This window comes from Marmota monax, unplaced genomic scaffold (assembly GCF_021218885.2).
Source record: "Marmota monax isolate L192 unplaced genomic scaffold, Marmota_monax_Labrador192_F-V1.1 WCK01_AAM20220418_F8-fsc00125, whole genome shotgun sequence".
Lineage (NCBI taxonomy): Eukaryota > Metazoa > Chordata > Mammalia > Rodentia > Sciuridae > Marmota > Marmota monax.
The window spans coordinates 3,768,776-3,793,320 of NW_026695235.1; the positions used below are offsets into that span (position 1 = coordinate 3,768,776).

The 24,545-nt window shown below is 35.1% G+C and overlaps 1 protein-coding gene across 9 annotated transcripts in view; it reads left to right on the forward strand.

Moving 5' to 3' along the window:
• The window catches only part of Itsn1 (intersectin 1), a 217,902-nt gene that overhangs the window by 83,647 nt on the left and 109,710 nt on the right, over positions 1-24,545 (forward strand). For all 9 annotated transcript variants that reach the window (XR_009226226.1, XM_058577266.1, XM_058577268.1 and 6 more), the window contains 8 exons: positions 555-651; positions 4,115-4,215; positions 9,306-9,369; positions 12,978-13,115; positions 14,518-14,633; positions 17,648-17,910; positions 20,076-20,225; positions 20,315-20,455. Coding sequence is in view for 8 of the 9 variants with exons in the window: in XM_058577266.1 (XP_058433249.1) it covers positions 555-651; positions 4,115-4,215; positions 9,306-9,369; positions 12,978-13,115; positions 14,518-14,633; positions 17,648-17,910; positions 20,076-20,225; positions 20,315-20,455 (1,070 nt within the window). In the remaining variant the exon portion in view is untranslated. The remainder of the gene's footprint in view (positions 1-554; positions 652-4,114; positions 4,216-9,305; positions 9,370-12,977; positions 13,116-14,517; positions 14,634-17,647; positions 17,911-20,075; positions 20,226-20,314; positions 20,456-24,545) is intronic.

Consider the following 24,545-nt stretch of genomic DNA (forward strand, 5'->3'; position numbering starts at 1 on the left):
TGCCTCCCAAATTCCACCTTATATATTTAAGCTGTTACATTTTTAACTATTGGAACGGATCTAATAACGTGTGGTACTAAAATCTCAATGAAATGGAAAACTTTATGGATGTCAGCATTACTGCTCAGTAAAGTAATTCTCAGTAGAACAGTAAATCTAGAAGCATTTTGGCAAGAGGACAGAGACTAAGAGGGAAATAGAATTCTTTTGAGTCCAAGTTCTATTGGAAAGCAAGGAGGAGTTGTTTCTGCTTTAAGTTTTCCTTTTTTTTAAATTTTTTGGCACTGGGGATTAAACCCAGGGGTTTTTACCACTGAGCTATATTCCCAGCCCTTTTTATTTTTTATTTTGAGACAAAAAGTCTTGCTAAGTTGTTGAGGGCCTCACTAAGTTGCTGAAGCTGGCTTTGAACTTGTGCAGTCCTCCTTATAGTATGGAGTATACCACCCTGCCTAGCTGCCTTAGGTTTTATGTCTGTGCATTTTAATTTTTTGTCATAGGGGAAAGTTTCTTATCTTTGTAGAATTAAAATTATTCAACATTTATTTTTATAGCAGCCACATTGCCAAAGAGTTCTTCCTTCAGTAGATCTGGTCCAGGATCACAGTTAAGCACTAAATTACAGAAGGCACAATCATTTGATGTGGCCAGGTAAGCTTGCTTGTTTTTAATGATAAGTTTGGTTTAAAACCATTATCTGATTATAAAAGAAAATGAACCCTCTTTATTATCTTCTTTCATTTTTATTGTATGTTAATAATAATTTAAAAATTCTTGATAATGCCACTAGGTTTTATCATTTCTTTGTTGCAGGGATTACAGAAATCAAAAACATGCCATTTCTTGGAAGGTTTTATGTGTTTTTCTTGTTGTTGTTTTTGGCTTTTTAAAGGGGATAACAAAAAGGTAACGGGGGGCGGGGGGCTGGGTGTGCAGGTCAATGGCAGTGGCAGAGCACTGCCTAGCATGGGTAAGGAGGTCCTAGGTTCAATACCTAGTACCAAAAAAAAAAAAAAGTAACAGATTTTTTAAAACATAGTAAAATAGCATTCTAGGTAGGGGAAAAATAAATTAACTGTTTCTTGTTAGTCACTTAAAAGTGTATAAAAATTATATATGAAGATTGGAGCCACGGGTTTATCTTATTTTTCATTCTGTCTCAGATAATCTCATGGAGTCTGTGTGGCTTATTAGTAAAACCCTCTTAAAGGCCAATTTTTACTAAAATGAATTATTCAAATTAATGGACAGTTCACATTAATCAAAAGTGTGGCTCAATTTTTGAAAAACTCATATGATCTTATTACTTATATTTTGGCCAAACTGATTTTGTATTTTATTTATTTATTGGTACCAGGGATTGAACACAAGGGCACTTAACCTCTGAGCTACATCCCCAGCTCTTTTTCACATTTTATTTAGAGACAGGGTCTTGCTGAGTGGCTTAGGTCCTTGCTAAGTTTCTGAGACTGGCTTTGAACTCACGGTCCTCCTGTATTGGCCTACCAAGCCTCTGGGATTACAGGCATGTGCCAGTGTGCCCAGCTCTATTGTATTTATTTATTATATTTTTATTATATTATATTTTTGTTTTCTCCTAGTTTTTTCCCCTGTGCATACTGATACACTAAGTTGAAAATTTTTATTGTAAGTAGTCTTAAAACTCTTGGAATGAAGGAGGATGTAAATTAAGGTAATTGCAGCCTTTCATTAAAATTATCTCTTAATTTAATCAGGTCATTTTTCCTCTTTAAAGAGAATAATATGTTGAATATAATTCACTAATGCATTCCCTTAAAAAATACGATTTAAAGAAAATCCATACCCTAATACTAACTAAAAAAAAAAAAAAAGGAAAGTGAGAAAGACCCATCCAGTGAAAAGCACTGTGCCAAAAGCTGTGCACAATAACTGACTCATCTTCATAAGATGACTCTATTATTTTCTCTGTTATAGTTTGGGGACCAGGTCAGAGACATTGAGTGACTTGCCCAAGATTATTAACTTGTTCAGTGTCAGTGCTGAGTTGTACTCAGTTTTTCTAAACTGCAAATTTTCTATAAAATCTTCAGTTTATTGTGGTGTACAGGTATTTGTGATCCATTTCATTTAAGTTGCTAGCCTTTGAATGATTGAACATTTATTGAACTTTTTTTTGCCAGGCACCTTATTAATCCCATTCAACCCACAACTACCTGTGCATAGGTATTGTCTCAGGATTGTGAATGAGGAGGCAAACAACCCAAAGAAGTTATGTTCCTTTCCTATAATTTACAGTTGAGTAAATGGTAGAGCTGAGGCTTAAACTCATATCACATGACCATAGTTCCATATTGTTAATTTTTTTCTCCTATATGATGCTGAAGCTTTTATATTTTTTCTAACTTTCCACAAGGGATTTTGAAATCTGCCTTAAAATTGATTTGTAACAATTTAGAATGACTGTTATTCATTATTAGCAAAAATCAATACTATTAAGATAATTGAACTTTTTATGTTAATATTCATCTTTTCAATAATATAAACTTTCAGCAAATTTTTATAATGTAGTATCCAACTTTTAGGTAATATATTAATGAGTTAGTTTTTAGTCTATTTAGATTCTCAGGAATTAGACAGAGAACCATGACATGATAAGTGTAATCTGGGACAACTTCTGTGCGTAGCACCCTATATCTCTAGGGTGCAGGAGCAAGATAGCTTTTTGAAAAACAAGCAGGAGTTGGAATAGCAAAATATTAGTTAAAATGAGAGAGTTGTTGCCCAAGTATTCACAGCAGAATAGATCGCGGTAAGTGTTTTTTATTAAGAAATTCATAAAAATTAAAAAGGTGAGCTTAGTACTTTTCAAGTGTTTGGGAACTACTTTCTGTGCTTTCTGAACTATATACAGTAAGTATAAGTGCATTGATAATACATATAAATCATGGTTAAGAGGTTAAAATTTTACCTTTCCATGAGAGATGTAGGTATTTTTATTGGAATGAAAAGAAGTTGCATATGGGACATTAGCTGTGGTCTGCTGGAGGAGGAGTACCATTTTTACTGTCAGCTGAACATCTGTGAATGAATCACTTGATTTAGACATTAGACTTTTTAACAAACTATTGATACCAATGTGATCCTTGCTTGGGCCATGGTAGCTGAGGAGCAAATCGCCAGGGATGTCTAGACCCAAATTGGCTGTTAGCAGTGGTTTCTTCAGGTCAGGATTGTAGCACATTGGCAGAAAGAGGTCACTGCTGGATGGCATTTAAGAAAGATGAGCGCTGTCCATCACTGTTCTGCTGATTTGTCATGGTCTTGGAAATGTTTTTTGGAAGATTTCTCCACTTGGTGGAAATTTAAACTTCTTATCGTGAAATAATTTTATTTCATTAAGAAGTGGGTTCTATGCAGGGTATGAGGGTGCATACCTGTAATCCCAACAACTTGGGAAGCTGAGGCAGGAGGATCACAAGTTCAAGGCCAACCTCAGCAACTTTGTAATGCCCTGTCTTAAACTATTAAAAACATAAAAAGGGCTGAAGGCTTAGCCCACTTGTTAAGTGCCCCTGGGTCCAATCCTAGTATTACCCCTTCCCCGCAAAAAAAGAAAAAGAAGTAGGTCCCATATTTTAGTGTATAGAAAATTGAATGTTTTGGAGAATTAATACCTTTAGAGGCACTTATTTGTTGGCAGTGTTTTTTTTTTTTTTTTTAACTGAAGGAAATGTTTTCTAGACACAAAAAATGTGTATTATTTTGCCTCTGTTCTAAGATTTCTCATACTTATGTAGAACTTTGATATTATTAAGTTATATATGTAACATGAAATAGTCACTTGATCTCTTAGGTTTTCCATTTCTAGAAAAATAATGAACTTACCTATTTTAAAAAATTGTTATGTGTATATTTTTAGTTTTTTGTTCAACCCTCAGAAAAACAAACACATACACACACACATAAAAACACACACACAAACACACACGGCAGGGATTGGGGGAAGGGAAAAAGGGCAATACTGTTCAAGTTGTAAATCTAGAGAAAGTTCTAAGTTTACTGTTTCTAAAGACTGTCAGTAGTCTTTTCCTTCTGGTTAATCATCTTTTTCTCCTTCCTCTTTTCCTGGTAGTGTCCCTCCAGCAGCAGAATGGGCTGTTCCTCAGTCATCGAGATTGAAATACAGGCAGTTATTCAATAGTCATGACAAAACTATGAGTGGACACTTAACAGGTATTTACAAATAAAGATTAGTGAAATATGATCTTTGTTCTAAATGCAGATTGTTTCTAGATATTGGGTCAAAGGTATTTTCCAAATGTCTTTCTTTGTTTGCTTATTTCTAAGTGGTGTTTTTATTGTCTGTGTTATCTTGTGTTTGCAAATACTGATAACTCCATCAGTAGTCTGCTAAGCCTCTGACCTTTGTCCCAGTGTGCTTCTTGGTAGAGTAGAACATAGACCAGGTATGCTCCTGCACATTGAAAGCCACTAATATGCAAACCAGGACACTAATAAAGTAACAGTGCTATGAACAAAAACTAGCTTTAGGTTCTGAAGTCTAGCTTTGCAAATGTTCTTCATGATGTCCACTCTCCGGGCCAGAGTTTGAATCTGTGTGCAACATGGAAAATAACCTCTTAAGGAACATGGTTTGCCACGGTTTCAGTGGGTCTCACCTCTTTGGATCTTATTTCTTCATCTGTTAAAGACCAGAGTAATTTATATGATTCCAGTAGATTTTTAAAAATTATGATGATACTGTTTCCACATAAGAAAGAGTGGAGAAGAATTTTAGGGTACCATCTGAAATCTTTTCAGGAAGGGTTAAATACTTAAAATAATTAACTTTTTATATAGAGAAACATAACATTACTAAAACAAAATAGAGACTTTGAAGGGTTGGCTGAGACTTTGAAGGGCTTTGCTCTAATCTGGAAACCTTTCCCCACAAACGATCTTAGCTATCTCACTTCAGCATGTATTTATCTAAAGGGACAAATAGTAAATACACACAAATACTCTGGGTGCTATGCTCACCTCTGCTAAAGTAGTGACTGACAGGTTTATGTAGATAGTATGAAGAGCCAGTGTAGCTTAGGCAGACACTGCAGGGACATTCACTAATACAGTTTTAAGCCCTCTTTTACAGTGTGTTTGACACCAGTTCTCTACACATACCCAGAAGTACATTGCCATCAAGTCTGAAAATATTTTTTCAAAACAGTGCTGTTGTTTGCTGTGATTTAATGAAAACAGTATTCAAATGTGACACTGATTTTGAAATTCTTTCTTGACAAAATGTGGTTTTTAAATTGAAGTGTATATATCCCAACAATAATGACCCAGGCACTTGTATTTAGAATTTTTAATTACCTGAGGCAGAAAGTAAGGTTTGAAATGTACTGGAAATAAAGCAGGTTTTGTTCTTTCTTATCTGTAAGCTTGTTACTACTTCATTCCAGCAAGAGTTTAAGGTGCAAATTTGATTTTTGAATCAGACTTTCATATAGTCATATCTGGTAGAAAAATTTATTATCATAAATGGCAATAAATAAAATAAATTTAGTTTGTTTTAACTTTATATACTTTTGAGTTATTTGTCCAGAATATGTGTTGGACTAAACCAAGCTGTTGGTGCAAGCAGAGATGATTTGTTGATGGTTGAAACACAAAGGTCATGGTCTTATTTGCAACTATGAAAATATTGTATGAACTCAGAATCCTAAAAGCAGTTATTCATTTAACTTAAGAGAAATATCAAGAAAGTTGAACCAAAGCCCTAGTATATGAAGAGGCCCAAGTGAAATATGTAATTTGATATTCTAATCTGTTCTTTTTTCTTGGTTTTGTGTGTGTGTGTGTGTGTTCTTGTTTAAAGGCACTAATAACAAATCCAAAACTAACAAAAACAAAAGAAAAATATTTTTAAAAAGACGAGAAAGAATTAACAAGCATCTTTATGAAGATACACAATCATAACTTCTTAATCTAGTGCAGTAGTTCTCAACCTTGGAGTTGGGGCATTCTAAATGAATACAATAAAAGTATAGGGGTTGTAGATTATTTTGTTTTATATAAATTAGAGGAGAATCTAGATTATCTTTGTAGTATCACTTTTACTACCTTATATTCACATATAATAATATTTCATTATTAGCTCTCCAAGAATTATACATAACCTGTTACTTATCTGATCTCTGCCTGTTACTTATCTGATCTCTGCTACTCCTGTAGCAAGAGCCCATTGTTAATGTCCTATCAGTTTTTAATGGGATTTCTAATTACCATTGTGTCTTATTTTCACCTACTTACTTTGAATGCCATCAGATCATGGCTACATCTGTATGAGCATGTTGTGGGCATGAGAACGTATGTCATTGATTGGTTCCAGCAGAAAAAAGTGAGAACTTCTGATCTTGTGATATGAACTAGTTTACCTTGGGAATGGAAGCTAATCCAGCAGTAGTGTTGTTTACCCCATGAATTACCTGATCAATTTAACTGACATACGTTATTAGGTGTGTGCCCCCTTCTTCCCTCACAATTTGATGAGTATTTTATTATTCTTAGAGAGAACTTATAAAATGGTCATTCTTGAATTAAGGTTATGTAAGAAGCTGTAGAATTCTCATAATCTTATTCATTCTAGCCTGTCTTCTCAAAGAGGTGTCTTATTATGAAGGTGACCATTCCATTTGTTTTGTTTGTTTGTTTGTTTTTGCTTATTAATTAGGAAAGCTAAACTCTTGTCAATATTGGACATAAAGCATTAATTCCATGTAATTTTCTCTCTCCTGATATTCAGACTTCCCTATCCAAACATGGATGCCCACAGTTGAGTTTGTGAACTTGAGACATAATATCATAATATCAGTCTATATTCTAAAACTGGTACCCTATTATGTATCTAGGTTTCCATGAAAGAGTTCTGTGCACTCAAAGCTCAATTTTATGCTGTTGTGTTATGCTAAAATGTTATCTTATTTGTTGCTGATCTATTTTAATGTTTGCAAAATTGTTGTGAGACAGAATCAAGTTTTAGAATTGAAAGAGATAATTGTGATCTTCCAGTATAGGGATCATTAAACTTTTTCTATAAAAACAAGATAATAAGTTTTTTAAACTAGTAAGCCCCATGTTTTCTATTGCAAGTACTCGACTTTGCCACTGTGGCACAAAAGCAGCCTATTAAACATTCATGTTTAATGAATAGGCTTGACAAAGTTTTAGTAAAACTTTATTTATAAAAACAGGTGACAGGGCAATATGATCTATGGGCCATAGTTTGCTAGGTCCCATTCCAGGTTTTTTTTCCTCATTTCAGAGATAGAGAAATTCATTTTAGAGAGGTAAAGTAGTTTTGTTAATGCCACATGACATTAAGGAGTCAGGGCTGAAATATATGTGTCCAGATACCTATGATAGACTTGGTTCTCCACCTTCCTATTAACCTGTTTATTTGAAAAAGATAAAATATTAACTGTATATGGTTCTGGAATGGGAGAATTGTTAAAAGTACTAATTAAAGCATTCACTTAAGTTTTGCTAATTTTATTTTAATGTTTTCAGCAAACTCTGAAGAAAATGAGGGACTGTGTCTGTGGCTCAGCAGTAGTGCACTTGCCTGGCACGTGGGAGGCACTGGGTTCGATTCTTAGCACTGCATATAAATAAGTAAAATAAAGGTCTATCAACAACTAAGAATTTTTTTTAAAAAGAAAATAATGAATTTTCTTTTCAATACACCAGAGAACCTTTAGAATCTTTCCATTAACTTAGTAAAAATTGTTTATTAGGTGCTGTTAATACATATACACATATACATACACACTAAAGAGAAATATATTCATATGTGTACCAAAACAGAAGGTTCGCTATTTTTAAGAGCCCCAAATTGAAAAATGCCTGAATGCCCATCAGAGCAAAATAAATTGGGCTATAGGCACAGAATGATATACCGTATAGCACACATGCATAAAAATATACACATACATGTATGTACATGTATATAGTCATGTGTGCTTTTCTATCAATATTTTACATGTAAATAAAAGTTAAAATCATTGTCAGTAGTAATAAATATTAAATAATAAATATTAACTGCCACTTATTGGGTACTTTAATGTGCTTTATAAAGTTATGATTCCTTAAATGGTGGATCACAGGTTTTTCTAATCTGGAAAGCACCTTTGAGATGAAAAACTCAGGTCCAAATAAGTAAGGAAACTACCTTCCCAGAGTAACTCAGCAGAGTGTAAGCTAAGCTAGTACTGAAGCCCACAGTCCCCTGGTTTGTCAGGACTTTGTCCTTCCTTTTCTGGCTTTGGAGTGCTGGGACCTTGTGATCCCTGTCCTTCCTTACTTGCTATGCAAACACTCATCCACTTCTGTGTGTTTTGAAGAGGTGGTATTTGAAAACTGAAATAGCTAAGAGTAAAAGTTTATACATGGGAATCTTGCCAACAGAATTACTACAGCTTTCTGTTCCTTGGATCTTCCTGGGACCACACAGCTTGACAGGCAGTGCTGGAATTAAGACATATTTGGGGTGTGTGTGTGTGTGTGTGTGTGTGTGTGTCTTTGTCTCGCTCATACTAATTTAAACACTCAAAAATCTCCCATTGTATTTTCTATGTGATATATAAAGCTAATTTCTTGCCAGAAATGAAGATATTTGCAGTTATTTTAAGAAAATGAGACCTAATTTTGAAAGAAGAGTAGAAATTCCAGGAAGTATTTCTATTTTTGCTAACATAGAAATTTTGTTCTAGTCCTGGCTATGATATTAGCCAGTTGTGCAACCTTCAATTCAATTTTTTTTTTTTTTTTAAAGTCTGTACAGTGAATGATTAGAAGTCCCTCCAAGGCCCTTTCCTTAACTAAGATATTGTAAATCTTCTCTGAATTTATGTGATAATAGTCACGGTGAAGGCAGCAGATGGTGACCATGGAGAAGATGTTCAGTTTATAGTGATAAAGTCTCACTTTTGTAAATAAAAGCCCAATACAAATAGAAATGTTAATCTGGACAAAAGAACAGGTTATATTTTGAAACTCTCATCTTTTACACACTCATTCCTTATTAAACACCCATTGAGCAAAAATGTATTGTGTGTCAGATGCAGCACTGTCATCTTTGTTTCTTTACTTTTGCTAGGGCTTAATTTCCTTTTTTAAAAGCCCCAGGGTAATAGCAAATACTGTGTAAAGCTCTGTGATTGCATGAGATTGCATGGTTCATAAGCACAGCCACACTGGTCTTCCTGAGCAGGGGTTATTTGCTGACTCATCTTTATGTCTTTTCTCTGGTTTCTATTCAGGTCCCCAAGCAAGAACTATTCTTATGCAATCGAGTTTACCACAGGCTCAGCTGGCTTCAATATGGTAAGGAATAGAAAACCTTGGTTTGTATCAAGTGGAGACTTTATTTCTTAAATTGGTTTTTAGATTAGCATCATTATTTAGGGGAGAATATTTGGAGTACACTTAATTTTCAGAGAGTTGTGATGATTGCCGCTCTTTTTCCCTGTTAATTTTGAAAAACACAAAAGCAGAAAGGTTAATACAGTGAATTCTTAAGAACTAATAACACAGCTTAACAGTTCTCAACTATGGCTTGGTTCTTTCTTCCTCCTTGGTGATTATTTTAAGCCAGCTCTCAGTTATATCATTTCATGTGTGAATATTTCATCTGGTGTCTTCAAATAGATTGGAATTTTAAAAATTATAGTCATAATACCATGATTTAAAATCATTAAAACCATGATTTTAATAGTCATTCTTACCAAGTTAATCAAGTAGTGTTCAAATTTCTTAGATTAACTTAGTTTTTAAGTTTCTTTGTTCAGAGGAGGACTAATATAAATTTATACTTTGCTTATTTTCCCCCCACCTCTTTTTTTTTTGGTGCATTGTGGTTGTACATAATAATGGGATTTGTTGTTACATATTCATACATGCATACGGTATAACAGGGCATATTATTTGGCCAATATCACTTCCCAGCACTCTCCCCTCCCTCCCTGCCCTCCAGCCCTTGGTCCTTTTCCTGTACTCATCTCATCATGATTTTCATGAGATCTGCCCCCAGTTTTCTTTTCCTTTTTCTTTAGCTTCCACATATGAGAGAAAACATAAGACCCCTGACCTCCTGTATACCTTGCTTTTGTGTGTGTGAGTGTGCGTGTGCACCCGGGCTGGATACTGAACCTATGACCTCATGCTTTCTAAGCATGTGCTATACTGTTTAGCTCTGCTTCCAGTTCCTACTTTGCAGTATCTTTTTAAAATCTTTTTTAATCTATAAATTTTCCCTTTTCCATCTGTCCCCTGGACCCCCTTAAAAACACGTAGTCTGGTATATAGTTTTTTAGTGGCCTAACTTTTGAAGATTGCATTCCTGTGGTGGTGTTTAACTTGTTCCTGTATTTCCCATGAATTGGTAATTGGATCTAGAACAAGATTTTGCAACCTTTGCATTATTGACATTTAGGGCCACTAATTTCTTTACTGCAGAGGGCTGTCCTAAGCATTGTAGAATATTTTCTTTGTTTTGAGAGGTAGTTTAGAGATACGGTCTCACTATGTTGCTCTGGTTGGTGTCTGACTTGTGAGCTTGGGCGTTCTTCCCACCATAGTCTCCCAAGTGCTTGGACTATAGGCGTGCATCACTGTGTCCAGCTCAAGGCAGGTATTTAGTAGGATCTGTTGCCCCTGTTCAGTAGATGCTACATTTAGTAGCATGATGCCTACCCCCAGTTATAACAACCAAAAATATCCCCAGACATTGACAAAAATTTCCCTTGGAGTTCAACATCATTCTTGGTTGAGAACCACAGTTTGAGTTTTATAGTTGTGGGTTTTTTTTTTTTTTTTGTTGTTGTTGTTTTGTCTTTTGTTAAGCCTACATCAGAGATGTTACCTGTGTACTTTAATCAGAAGGCATATAATGTCTGCCTATTTTGCAATGGTTTTTGTTTTGTTATTTTCAGTGCTGGAGATTGAACAGCGGGCTCATATATGCTAAGCAAATGCTTTACCACTACTAAACTAATCACCAGCCTCTATTCTGTGATAATTTTTAATAGCTCTTGATGGGTATTGTCTAGGTCTTATAGGTTTTCTTACATTTAGATGTTAATAAGAATAGTTTCTTAACAAACCATGCATATTTAAAAATTTTAAAAAATATTATGTAATTGCTTAATTTTGAGCTTTTCTGCATATATTATTGTTGTGTATCTTTTAGTTACATGTTGATGACTATGCCTAGAAAATGGATTTGGTTTACACTGCTCATATGCCAAATTCATGACTTTCACACAGGGCATATTGATCTGGTTTCTTCTCAAGTGACTGAGCTCTAATGCTGGTCAGCCTCTAGGGAGGCCTAGACAGGAAGATCGAAAGTTCCATGCCAGTCTTAACAACTTAGTGAGACCCTGTCTCAAAATGAAAAATAAAAAGGGATGAGGATGTGGCTCAGTAGTTAAGCACCCCTGGGTTCTATCCTTAGTACCAAAAAAAAAGAAGAAATTGAAACGTTTATTTTAAATTTATAATTCGTCTTCCAAAAAACACATTTGAGGCATCTCTTTTTAGAATGTTGTATTCTTAATTCAAACACTAAAATGATATTTCTTTTTTTGGGAGGTACCAGGGATTGAACTCAGGGGTACTCTACCACTGAGCCACATCTCCAACCCTATTTTATATTTTATTTAGAGACAGGGTCTCACTGAGTTGCTTAGCGCCTTGTTTTTGCTGAAGCTGGCTTTGAACTCAGAATCCTTCTGCCTTAGCCTTTTGAGCCACTAGGATCACATAGTGCACGCCACCATACCCGGCCAGGATACTTTAATTAAATATTTGCAACCATAATTATTCAATTATGAAGAAAAAAAGAATTCTAAGGGATTTACCTAGGAGTAGCTAACTGTGGGGTGTGAAAAGAAAAGGGGGATAAGAATCAGCAGGAAGGGTTTTCATTTGTGGCTCTATTCTTTTTAAAAATGGTTGTCTGGCATCTGGGACAGGCAAAACTAGAGGGACAGAAAAGGGGTGGCAGGGCCTGGGTGGGGGAAAGGGAAGAGTTGGACTGGAGGGAGATGTGGGGATTATGGGTGATGTTGACTGTTCTGTGTACTGTGGTGATGGTTCTATAGCTATGTTTGTCAAACCTCGCAGAATTGTACTTTCAAAAGGGCAAATGTTACAATAATAGTAATAATAATAGATTTATGGACCTAAAGAAATATCATAATTAAGAGAAAAGCTTCTTGGGTTTTGCCATTGGCAAAGCCAGTTTCCTAATGTAGCGTTTGTCTTTTTAACATTCTGGTTAACAGATGTGTTGTCTTGCATCTTCTTTTGGTATCTTGAAGTTGTTAAATAAAATCACATTCTGGTACTTGCTAGGAAAATCTGTTTACTGTAATTAACTGCTTGGGCAACTTCATTGTCAAGAGTGATGGAAATTGAATCCCTAGAATGAGGAGGAAAGACCTTAACTCTATGAATAGGAGCCATAGAGATCCAGCCTAATAGGCATGTATTGAGGTTGGGCAGCCTATCCAGTAGGCCACATCTGGCCTTCACCTGTTTTTGTAAATGAATTTTTATTGTTAAAACAGCCATACCTGTTTATTTATATATTGTCTATGGCTGCTGCAAGGGCAGAATTCAGCATGATAGAGATTATCTTACAAACCATACAGTATTGGCTACCTCACCCTGAATGTGACATATTTTAAATAGGTCACATTCCCAGGACTGAGAAGAGTATTATTGCAATCTTAGCATTTGTTGAGTACTGAACACTATCCTAACTATACAAAATATTTCATTTTATTCTTGTAATGGTATGAAATAATTGTAAACTGAGGCAGGTAGACTCAATTGGCCTAGAATAAGAATTATAATACAGAACTAAAATAAATCAGCAATGCATGCATTTTTATGAAACTGGAAATGAAACTTTTTTGTTGAATTAGGAATCTTTCTGACATTGATCAAGATGGAAAACTCACAGCAGAAGAATTTATCCTGGCTATGCACCTAATTGATGTTGCTATGTCTGGCCAACCACTGCCACCTGTCCTGCCTCCAGAATACATTCCACCTTCCTTTAGGTAAGGAACATTTGGCTTTTGTAAGGAATTATGCATTGCATTGAGTATGTTAATTCCAAATTGGCTTTGTTGACCATCTTATAGTGATTTCCATTCTTGGCAAGTAAATGAAATATCTGTGAATTCAAGAGAATCTTCCAGTCCAGGTTCTGTCTTAATTCTGGGCCTTTCTGTTCTACAGGGTATTTGTAGTATATTAGTAAATGCAATCAAATAAAACATTAAAAGATTTTTGTATGAACTTATATAATTGAAAACTGAATAAGCCCATATATAGGAAATAAAGCAAGGTGTGTATTATACACATTCCACAGATAACAAAAAATGCTAGCAATTCAGAAATTACAATCAGAAAGATAATTAAAGAAAATTATCTTTGTCTGAAATAGTCTCAGTCGACATGTCAAGAGTGTCCCCCAGGGTCTAGTTGGGACCCCACTGGCATGCCTACATGCATACACACATAGCATCCAATACAGCTCCAACTCATGGCTTTACATGTAGAAGATGAATATGAGATCCCACAAGCGCAAAGAAGAAGAGAAACAAAGACATACTTCTGTTCTGGGTCCTCAAGCTTCAGGAAAGACTTGTGAGGATAAATAGCCATCACTGTCCACACTGTCCTCATGCAGGAGCAAGCTGAGAAACTGAGTGCAGAAGAAGCAAGGGGCAGCTGAAGAAGCATTTGCCTATAAAATCTCACAGCTGCAGGGTTCACTACAGGAGAAATTGAACATTGGAAACTATTGAAAGTGTAAAAAGAAGGATGGGGAGATTGTTTTGAAAGAGCAAGTTTAAACATAGTGATACTGATCAGTAAAGTAAGGGTATTTCAAAACTATAAAATACAGACATTTCGTGTGTTCAGGAAGTGATTAAATGGAGAAATTTTTGTATAAGGAAAACAGTTGCTCCCAAATCACTGAGCTGCTGATCTTTCCTGGAAGGGATTGAAAGTTACTCACAAAGGTAATGGTAGTAGCATCAGACTCACTGGGTGCTCACTGTTTACCAGATACTTTATGATTATAAGCTAATTTAGCCCTTTTGAATTGTCCTAATTTTTATGTTTTTTTTCCCTTGCCAGGAGTTGGGGTGGGGGGTTCAGGGGATCAAACCTAGGACCTTGCACATGGAAAGCATGTGCTCTACCACTGAGCCACACCCTCATTCCCAACATTTTGAATAAGGTAACACTCAGAATCTGATGACATTCAAATATTCATTTTAAAAACTACAGAGTAAAGAAGTCCAAACTCTGTCTTTCCTCACTGTAAATGAAATTTGTTCCATGGTATGGTATAATCTAAAAATTCTTTTTCGTAGCTTGTTTCTACCTACCTCATTTTATGTGGATCTGTTTCTTTTCTTTTTTCTTCTTTTTTTTTCATAATTGCAGAAGAGTTCGATCAGGCAGTGGAATATCTGTTATAAGCTCAACATCTGTAGATCAGAGGTTACCAGAGGAACCAGCTTTAGAAGATGAACAGCAACAATTAGAAAAGAAATTACCTGGTAAGGCAGCCTTTACATTTGGCTTACACATCAGATTAAAGATTTTCTATCTGTAAAGCATAATGGAAGTAAAAATAAATCTAGCTTCTGACATTTCTGTATTTCTTTGAGCATATCAGAAAAAGACGTTTAATGTGCTTTTAGATTTGGATCTGTGTAGAGAAATAAGAACATGTGTACTTTGCTAGTGCATCCTTATTCTAGTTGGATTTTTTTTTGTTTTTTGGTGGTGCTGGGGATTGAACCCAGGGCCTTGTACGTGGAGGCAAGCACTCTATCAACTGAGCTATATGCCGAGTCCCCTTATTCTAGTTTTTAACTTAAAGTATTATTATATACTGCTAAACAAAGATTTTATTAATGTTATCTATGGAATATAGAACACTAAAAATTTGCGGTTAGATGGTTTCTTAGGACCGCCAGTGCAGAAGCAAAAAATAAAGTCGACTACTATAGCATTCTTGATGTGTTACAGAAGAATTAGAAACTCCTTAGCAGCAGGAACCCACTTTAAATTTAATGTGAACCTGTTTTAAATAATCCTCATTTACAATGGTAAATCTATCATACTACTAAAAAAGTCCAAGTTGGCTATGAATTATTAATGATGAGATGATAATGATACTAAGAGGCAATTGAAATTTGCTATGAAGTCTCTTTATATTAAATACTTTGTCAATATCATTTTGCTGCAGTAAAGTGCTCAGCATTCCACAACCATTAATTAGTTTGCTGAGAACACAAGCTCTTCCAGACTGTTCTGTAAACTAAATAACTTTTCACTTATGTTCAGTGATGAAATACTTATTATAGTTTTTCTGTGTGCAAGGCTGGAAGAATCTAAATGCTAATCATACATGGTCCATACTCTCTAGAAACTTACATTAGAAAATTTAAGTTATCCATATAAACAATTGCTAAAACAGTAAGTACATAAGTGTGATAAGGTCCTGGAGAGTTTGTAGATGCACAGCAAAGCTACTTATGGTTGGTTGTGGTATACTGAAAAGGACATGAGGAATTAAATCCCCATGGTCTAGATCACAGTTAAGTGAAAACCTGAGGATAAATAGGGTCACTACAAGTGGATGTGAGGAACATGTCAACTTTTGAAAACAATGAAAATGAATCCTCAATGGGATAAGGACAGGAATTCTTAGAATTTGGAATTTTCTTTTTCTATTAGTAGTAAGCATTCATTTTGGATTTTGAACAGGATGTGACATTGAGTATTTTTTTTTTTTTGCATTGATTCTTTCCACAACCATTTATGATGTGCCTCCTATATACTAGGAATAGTGCCAGACACTAAATAAAAAAGATGTATAAAGATTTTCAGTGTTTTTAAAATTGAGATGAAATATGCATACTATAAAATTGAGCATCTTTAAAAAAAAAAATTGTAGTTGTAGATGAACAGCATGCCTTTATTTTGTTTCTTTATATGTGGTGCTAAGGATCAAACCCACTACCACACACATGCTAGGCAAGCGCTCTGCCACTGAGCTACAGCCACAGCCCCCAAATTGAACATTTTAAACTGTATAATCTAGTGGCTTTTCACCTTGGCCCACCACTCCAAAACATCATACAGTGTGAGGCTAAAACTGTGGAGATTTATTTCTCATGTGCTAAAGGCTAAAAGTTCAAGATCAGAGCCCAGGCAGTTTAGTTCCTGGTGAGAGCACTCTTGTAGATAGCTGTTTACTCGCTGTGTCCTCCTATGGCTTTTCCTTGGTGTATGCATGGGTGTGGGGGAGTGACCTTCTTTTTCTTTCTCTTTTTATAAGGTCACTAATCTCATCATGGGGCCCCACCCCTATGATCTAATCTAACCCTAATTATCCCCAAAGATGTTTCCAAATACCATCACATTGGTGTAGTTAAGGCTGTAACATGAATTTGGGTGTGTGGTAGGGGCTGTACATTTATTCTATAATAATGGTGTTTATTACTCTCAGTTGTATAAACACCACCCCTCTCTTCTTCCAAAAGAAAATACCCTACTCACTCACTCTCCATTCTCATTCACCCCAGCCCCGGACAGCCACCAATCTGCTTTCAGTTTCTTTGGATTTAACAATGGTAGGTAGTTCATATAATTGGAATCATATAATATTTGACCTTTTGTACCTGGCTTCTTTCACTTAGCAGAGATTCCTTTGTAAGGATCATTGACTCATTCCCTGAGTGAAGGGACTTGAAGTTTTAAGGTGGCCGAGTAAAGAAGATAGTGCCACCTCTGAAATCACCAAATGTGATCTCATGCTAGGCTAGAACTCTACCACCTAGCCACTTTCCCAGCCTTGAGAGTTTCCCTTGTCTGGGGTGGATACCAAGGAGATGTATAGGAGGCAACACAAAGGTGAATACACACTGCTGGAAACAGGAAGGGGATGGAATATTTAGAAGTAAATAAAATAAAATAGATGAAAACAAAGGTGTAAAAAGGATAAGAGAAAAATGATGGAATTAAAAATTTATAGAAGTGTGTCAAAGAAGGAAACAAAATAATGGATTAGAAAAAAATATTTACTGACTGTGGTCCATTTAAGAATCTGGGCAGAGCAGCTTCTTCAGTGTGAACCATGCAATACTTGTTCTCTACCCCTGATTTGAGAAGTCACCTTGTTCAAACAGGAGACAGACAGTGCAGTTATAAGCTAAGGTGAAGGAGAGACTCATGATGCAGAAGAGATGGTGGGTCACTTGCTGAAGCAGGGCATGAAGAAGGGAAAGGGTAGAGTAGCAGGAGAGGAGAGGAATTGGGTATAAATACAGAATTATTGAAAGATTTTTGTAGAAATAGTGTGTGGCACGGATGGTAGTACAAAGGTTAGGGGCAACTCTTCCCTAACCTTTCTGTTTCCTGTTTGTAGTGCTCACTACAAGGGCCCAGTAAGGAAACTTAGGGAGTTCTGGATTTGGGTTTGTACTGTAGATTTCAAAATGCTAATACATTTTTTCTTTGAAAATAATGGCTTTTCTTAATTGATCTGTTCTTTCTTTTAAAGTAACATTTGAAGATAAGAAGCGGGAAAATTTTGAACGTGGCAATCTAGAACTGGAGAAACGCAGACAAGCTCTCTTGGAACAGCAGCGCAAAGAGCAAGAACGCTTGGCTCAGCTGGAACGGGCCGAGCAGGAGAGGAAAGAGCGGGAGCGCCAGGAGCAAGAGCGCAAAAGACAACTGGAGCTGGAGAAGCAACTGGAAAAGCAACGGGAACTGGAACGGCAGAGAGAGGAGGAGAGGAGGAAAGAGATTGAGAGGCGAGAGGTAAGCAGCGTGGACAACCTTGTAATAAACACATGAGCTTTGTCTTTCTCTTGTAGAATTATTCAAATGATGTATTAATGTAGGGCAGTCTGTTTTCCTTTTTAATTTTTAATTTTTGTGTGTATTAAACACTGGGCCTCATAAATGCTAGGTAAGTGTTCTACCACTATTCCACGTCCCCAACCCTTCTTTCTTCCTTTTTTTTTTTTAATATTTATATTTTAGTTGTAGTTGGACACAATATCTTTATTTTATTTATTTTTATGTGTTGCTGAGGATCAAACCCAGGGCCTCTCGCATGCTAGGCAAGCAGTCTACTGCTGAGCCACAACCCAGCTCTCTTTCTGTTTTTTTTTTTTTTTTTGAGACAGAGTCTCATTAAGTTGCCCAGATAGGCCAACTTTGAATTTGTGATCCTCTTGCCTCAGTCCCCTGAGTAGCTGGGATTACAAGCATGTAACCGCCCCACTAGGCTGTTGTTTTTCCTTTTAATAATCTGGAGATTGTAGTGTATTCAAAAGTTACACAACCATCACACTCTCTATTCTGGAGCATTTTCATCATCCCAAAAAGAAACCCCTTACACTAAGGAGTAATTATCCATTCCTCTTTGCCCCCAGCCCCTGCAACCACTTCCTTATCTCTCTAGATTTACCTGTTCTGGAAGTTGTACAGTATGTGGCCTTTTGTGTCTAGATTTCACTTTGCCTAGCATTTTCAAGGTTCATCCATATTTTAGCATGAATCAGTATTTTATCCTTTTTTATGGCTGAGTAGTATTCTGTTTTATAGATATACTATGTTTCATTTATCTACTCATAAGTTGATGAACTTTTGAGTTTTTTTTAGCTATTACAAATGCTAATATCAACATTCTTCTATAAGTTTTTTTATTGCACTGTCTTATAACAAACTAAGAGAGCAGTTAGGTGTTTTTCCAGATTCTTTTCTCTGTATTTACACATTTATATAAAAATGTAAAGATTTATGTGGTGGCATGGGTGGAGGTTGTATAATTTTAAACCACTTGATGTTATCAAAGCCATTGTATTGTTTTGAGACTGTTCCCCTGCCTCCCTAAAAATATGTCTGGGAAATCTTCATATATTCTATGGTGTCAGATCTGGAAAGGGACCAAGTCAATCTCTTGTTCAACTTCACAATTTTACTATATTACTACAGAAGCAAAGCTATGATTCTTTTCACATGAATGAAATATAAAGATGAGGAATTTTTCTTTATTAAAAAAATACTTTGGTTTCATCTCCTGCTGATTGCTCTAGACAGTATGTAGCCATAGCTGCCTTTTGTTCAAGCAAATACACACAGATGCTAACAAATTTTAGATATTTATCTATTTGGTATTGGAGATTGAAGCCTATGCATTGCACAGGCCAACCATGCATTCCACTCTCCACCCCAAAAGATTTCAGTTACCAGAATGGACAATGGAAAGGCATACTACCTTCCTTTTTTAAAGTATTTATCCAGAATTGTTTAGTAGACAAATTTACTATTGCTATGCATTGCTAGCCCCTGGAGTTTCAGTGATGACTAGATGTGCCACTTGGCCTCCGGGACTTTGCAGTGTGATTGGGAGCTTGCTGAGTAAGAGGCAGTCACACTACCAACAGCAAAATCTATACAAATATTCCAAAACTGAAAACTGCTGAGACCAGAAACACTTGTGGTCCCAGCATTCTGGATAAGGAAAGCTTAACTGTAAATAATAGTTTCTCTTGTTGGGAAAAAAACAAGTTTTGTTTGTTTTAGTTCTTAGATTTAAGATTGATTTAGATTTAGAATTGTTTAGATTTAAACTTGATTTTACTAAAGAAATTTTCCTTCCTATTTGTGAGTCTGTAAATAAAAAGGAGCACTTTTATTTAGTATATCATGCATTCTGGAAGGCATGAAGAATGAGATTCCAATGTGAAATGATCCTGTTGGTTGTCATCTTATGTAAATATAATTAGTTCTGAATATTCCCTTTTTTTCCTTAGAAGGAGCACTGATTTTTATAAAAATTTTTATTGCTTTATGATATGATTTCTTGTAATGTCTATATTTCATCCTTAAAAGGAAAGACTTACTACATGATACTTTTGTTAAGAGACATGTTAGAGCATAAGAACTGAAAAATTAATAAACTGTGACTTTGACAGGCTGCGAAACGGGAACTTGAGAGACAACGACAACTTGAATGGGAACGGAACCGAAGGCAAGAACTTTTAAATCAAAGAAATAAAGAACAAGAGGACATAGTTGTATTGAAAGCAAAGAAAAAGACTTTGGAATTTGAATTAGAAGCTCTAGTGAGTGATATTTGATCATGCTTTGGATATATACTACCATTGAACCATTAAAAATGGTAATAATTCCTTTTATCTTTCATTTGTTAAAGAATGATAAAAAGCATCAATTAGAAGGAAAACTTCAAGATATCAGATGTCGATTAACCACCCAAAGGCAAGAAATTGAGAGTACAAACAAATCTAGAGAGTTGAGAATTGCTGAAATCACCCATTTGCAGCAACAGTTACAGGTAAGAAAACAATGTATCACAAAAGATTTTAGGCTTACGTGCTTGCCTCTGATTCATTTTATTTATTTATTCATTCAACAAACAGTAAGCATCTACCATATACTCGATTTCTGGGGAAAAAAGGTGAAGAGGGTGGGGTCCTTTTCTTAAAAGTCAACTGTCAAGTAAACAAACTCAACAAGTGTTTGCTACACACTATTAGGTGCTGGGCTGTTTTTTAGGTACTGAGGCTATAGTGTTGAGCAATGGAAATGACACCGAGAGTGAGCTGAATGGACCTTACCCTCTGTATGCAAGAGGGACACATACTAACAGAACTATAAAGTTTGTATCTATGAGAAAATGAAAAGTGCCAAGTAGAAGGGAAGGCAGTAGAGAGTCCTGGTGGTTAGCATTGTTGTGATTTAAACTAAGGTAGTCAGGGTAGGCCTTTTGTGAAGGTGACATTTGCACAGATTTGAAGTCTGTGATGGACTAAACTATGGCAGAACAAGTTTTAGGTAGGGATACAGCAGTGCCACCAGTGACCTGAGGCTGTAGCAGGCTTCTGGGATGCCAGGTGGAGGCCAGACCATACAAGACTAGTAAATAGGTGCAATTAAGATTTTAGTGGGATGTAAGAAAGATGTGTAGGGTAAGACTTGAGACTTGATAGTGTGCTAGTGGCAATTTTGCCTTCATTTACCTCTCATCTATTATCTCACCTGGTATGATTGAACTGTTATCTCACCTAGTTTGGTATCAAGCATTGAACTACAGGGGCATCAAATTCATGCAGATATTACCTGCAGATCATCATATTTGACCACAGTGACTCTTTCACTTCTTTTTCTCAGCATGATGATTTCAAGATTGATTTTTCAATGTTGTTGAGTGAATAAGTACGTTGTTTCATTTTATCACTGAGTAATATTTACTAATCCCTTCACCTGTTGATTAATATCTGGGTTCTTTCTAATTGGGGATTTTCATAACTAAAACTACAATGAATATTTATGTATAGTATTTTTGTGGAATTATAACTTATTTCTCCAAGGCAATTTTTTTGGAGTGTAATTGTGCCGTATAAGTCTTATCTTTAAACCCCCCTACCACAAAACTGTCAATGGTAGAAATTATTTGTACCTCTTCACATTCTAATCAGCAATCTGTGAGTGATACAATGGTTTCTCATCCTTACCAATACTTGGTGTTGTCATTATTTTAAAGTTTGACTTTTCTGGTAGGTATGCAGCAAATATATTTCATTTTTTCTTGTATATGCATTTCCATGAAGACTGATGATGTTGGTCATCGTTTTACATGTTGCATGGTATCATTTGTGTATCTTCAAACTATCTGAACTTGCCTGTCCGTTTTTGGTTGAGTTGTTTTCCTTACTATTGAATTGTAAGACTTATATATAAATTTTTGTCAACAAGTCATTTGTCAGATACATGATCTGCAGATATTTTCTCCCAACTTTTGGTTTGCTTCTCATTTTCATAATACTATTTTTTAAAGGACAGAAGTTTTAAATTTTGATAAGGTTTAGTTTGTTAATTTATTTGTATGATCATGCTTTTTGTGTTCTAAGAAATCTTTGCCCCATGACTGCAACATTTTCTTCTGTTTTCCTTCAAAAGTTTTATGTTTTACATATTTAGGTCTATAATCCATTTCACGTTGGTTTTTGCATATGGTCCTAAGTTAGAAGTTGATGTTCATTTTTCTCCGTATATACCAAGTGCCATTTATTGAAAACACTTGGCTTTCCCATTAAATTTCCATGGTAGCTTGTGGAAAAGCAGTTGCATATATTTATAAAAGGTCTGTTCTGAACTCTTCCTTTAATCTGTATCTATCCTTTCACCATCACCTTACTCCATGGATAACTATAGCCTTATTCTGGTTTTTGAAATCAAGTTTGAGTACCCTGTTATTGTTATTCTTTTTGAAAAAAAAATTTTGGCTATTCTAAGTCATTTCCATAAAAATTACAGAATTAGCATGTCAGTTTTATTTGTTTTTTTTTTCCTTCAAAAATACCTAGAACTAAAAAAATTTTTGTAGAACATTGTTGCAATTCCTTTGAATTTATTGATCATTTCAGGAAGATTTGACATTTAACGATATTGAGTTTTATAGATTATCTCTCAATTTATTTAGGTGGTTGTAAATTTCTTTCAGCATATTTTTGTAGTTTTCATATTTTTGTAGTTTTATATGTGTTTTTAAAAGTTTTCCTTAAGTATTCTGTGGTCAATGCAATTGTATATTGCCTATTTTTTATTTCAGTTTCCAACTATATGATGTCAGTATATAAAAATAGAATTTATTTTTTATAGTTATTTTTCTGTGTGTGTTTTTTTTTTTCTTTTCTGTGTTATTGTTTAGCTAATTTCTCAGGGTTTGTTTTTCTTTTTTGCGGTGCTGGGGATGGAACCCAGGATTGCACATATGCTAGGCAAGCAAGTGCTCAACCACTGAGCTATATCCCCAGCTCCAGTGTCTTATTTCTTTCTTTCTTTTTTTTTTTTGGTACCTGGGGATTGAGCCCAGGAGCACTCGACCACTGAGCCACATCCCTAGACCTTTTCTATATTTTATTTAGAGACAGGGTCTCACTGAGTTACTAAGTGCCTTGCTAATTAATCTGCTGGCTTTGAACTTGTTATTCTCCTGCTTCAGCCTCATGAGTTGCTGCAATTACAGGTATGCACCACTGTTCCTGGCTTCCTGTATCTTATTTCTAAAAGAATGTTTTGTAGATTCTTTAGGGGTTTTTGGCTATATAAACTTGCCATGCTTGAAAAAAGACAGCTTTATTTTTCATTTTCTAAACTGTATGCCTTTTATATCTATAAACAACTATGTAAATAAGTCTAATAATTTTGATAAAATAAATTCACTGAAATATACAAATTATCAAAATACAGTGAAGAAGAAACAAAAAAACCTGAATATTTATATATCTATTAAGTAAATTTACTGTTAAATATCCTACCACAAAGAAAACCCTAGACCTAGAAGGCCTCACTGATAAATGTCACCAAAAATTAAAGAAGAGATATCATTTCAACATAAACATTTTAAAATAGAAGAGGAAGGAATATTCTCTAACATTTTCTGAGCTCAGCATTACCCTGATACCAAAACCAGACAAGGATAAAACCAACATCCTCAATATCCTTCATAAATTTAAATGTGATTTTTTTTTTTTTTTTGCCTTACTTAGTTGACCAGGACATCCAGAACTATGTTGAAGAGAAGTGCTAAGAACATTATTCTGGGTCTTAGAAGGAAAACTCTGTCACAAATAAGGAAGGGTAACTAGGTTTTCTATAGATGCCCTTCATCAGGTGAAGGACTTGCCTTCTGTTTATTGCTACTTGATCTTGAATAGATATTACATCAGGCCATGTTTGTTTTTGTTTTGGGCATCTATGGAGATGATTGTGTGGTGTTTTTTTCTCTTCTACTCTGTTTAGATGAAGATTTATGTTGATTGCAATTTGAATGTAAAACCAACCTCCATTGCTGGGGTACACCACACTTGGCCATAGAATATTTTAGAATATTCAACTTGCTCTTGTTTATTAAGGATCTTTTCATTTAAATTCATGAAAGATATTGGTTACCTTCTAAATGCTAATTAACTCTGTTTATATGTCTTTCATTAACTATTGATGAAAAGTTTCATAAGATAGTCCCCTGGAAAATTTAGAGTTAAAGGTCTTGTGTTTAGTTTCAGTATCAATTTATCACAGAATGTTGTGTGAACAAACACACTTATTATTTATGACTGATGTTTAGAATATTCAGTTATTGATAATAAATAAAAGTCAGGATTCTTAAAGTAGTGAATGGGAAAATAATACCTAATTAGAAGAAATAAAGGGACATAGCAGGCAAGGAGATATTGGTTCACTTTCCTTTCATGGATTAGCAGATACTTAACTTTGCAAATGAGTTGGGTATCCCTTAATATTGGTTTGACCTACTTTATAAACTTAGGTTATACACCTTAAAGTAATGTTTATATAAGTAAAACAATCTCAGTGATATGAGTTAGGTTTTGTCTTGATATTTCTTTGTCTTAGTTCAGAAA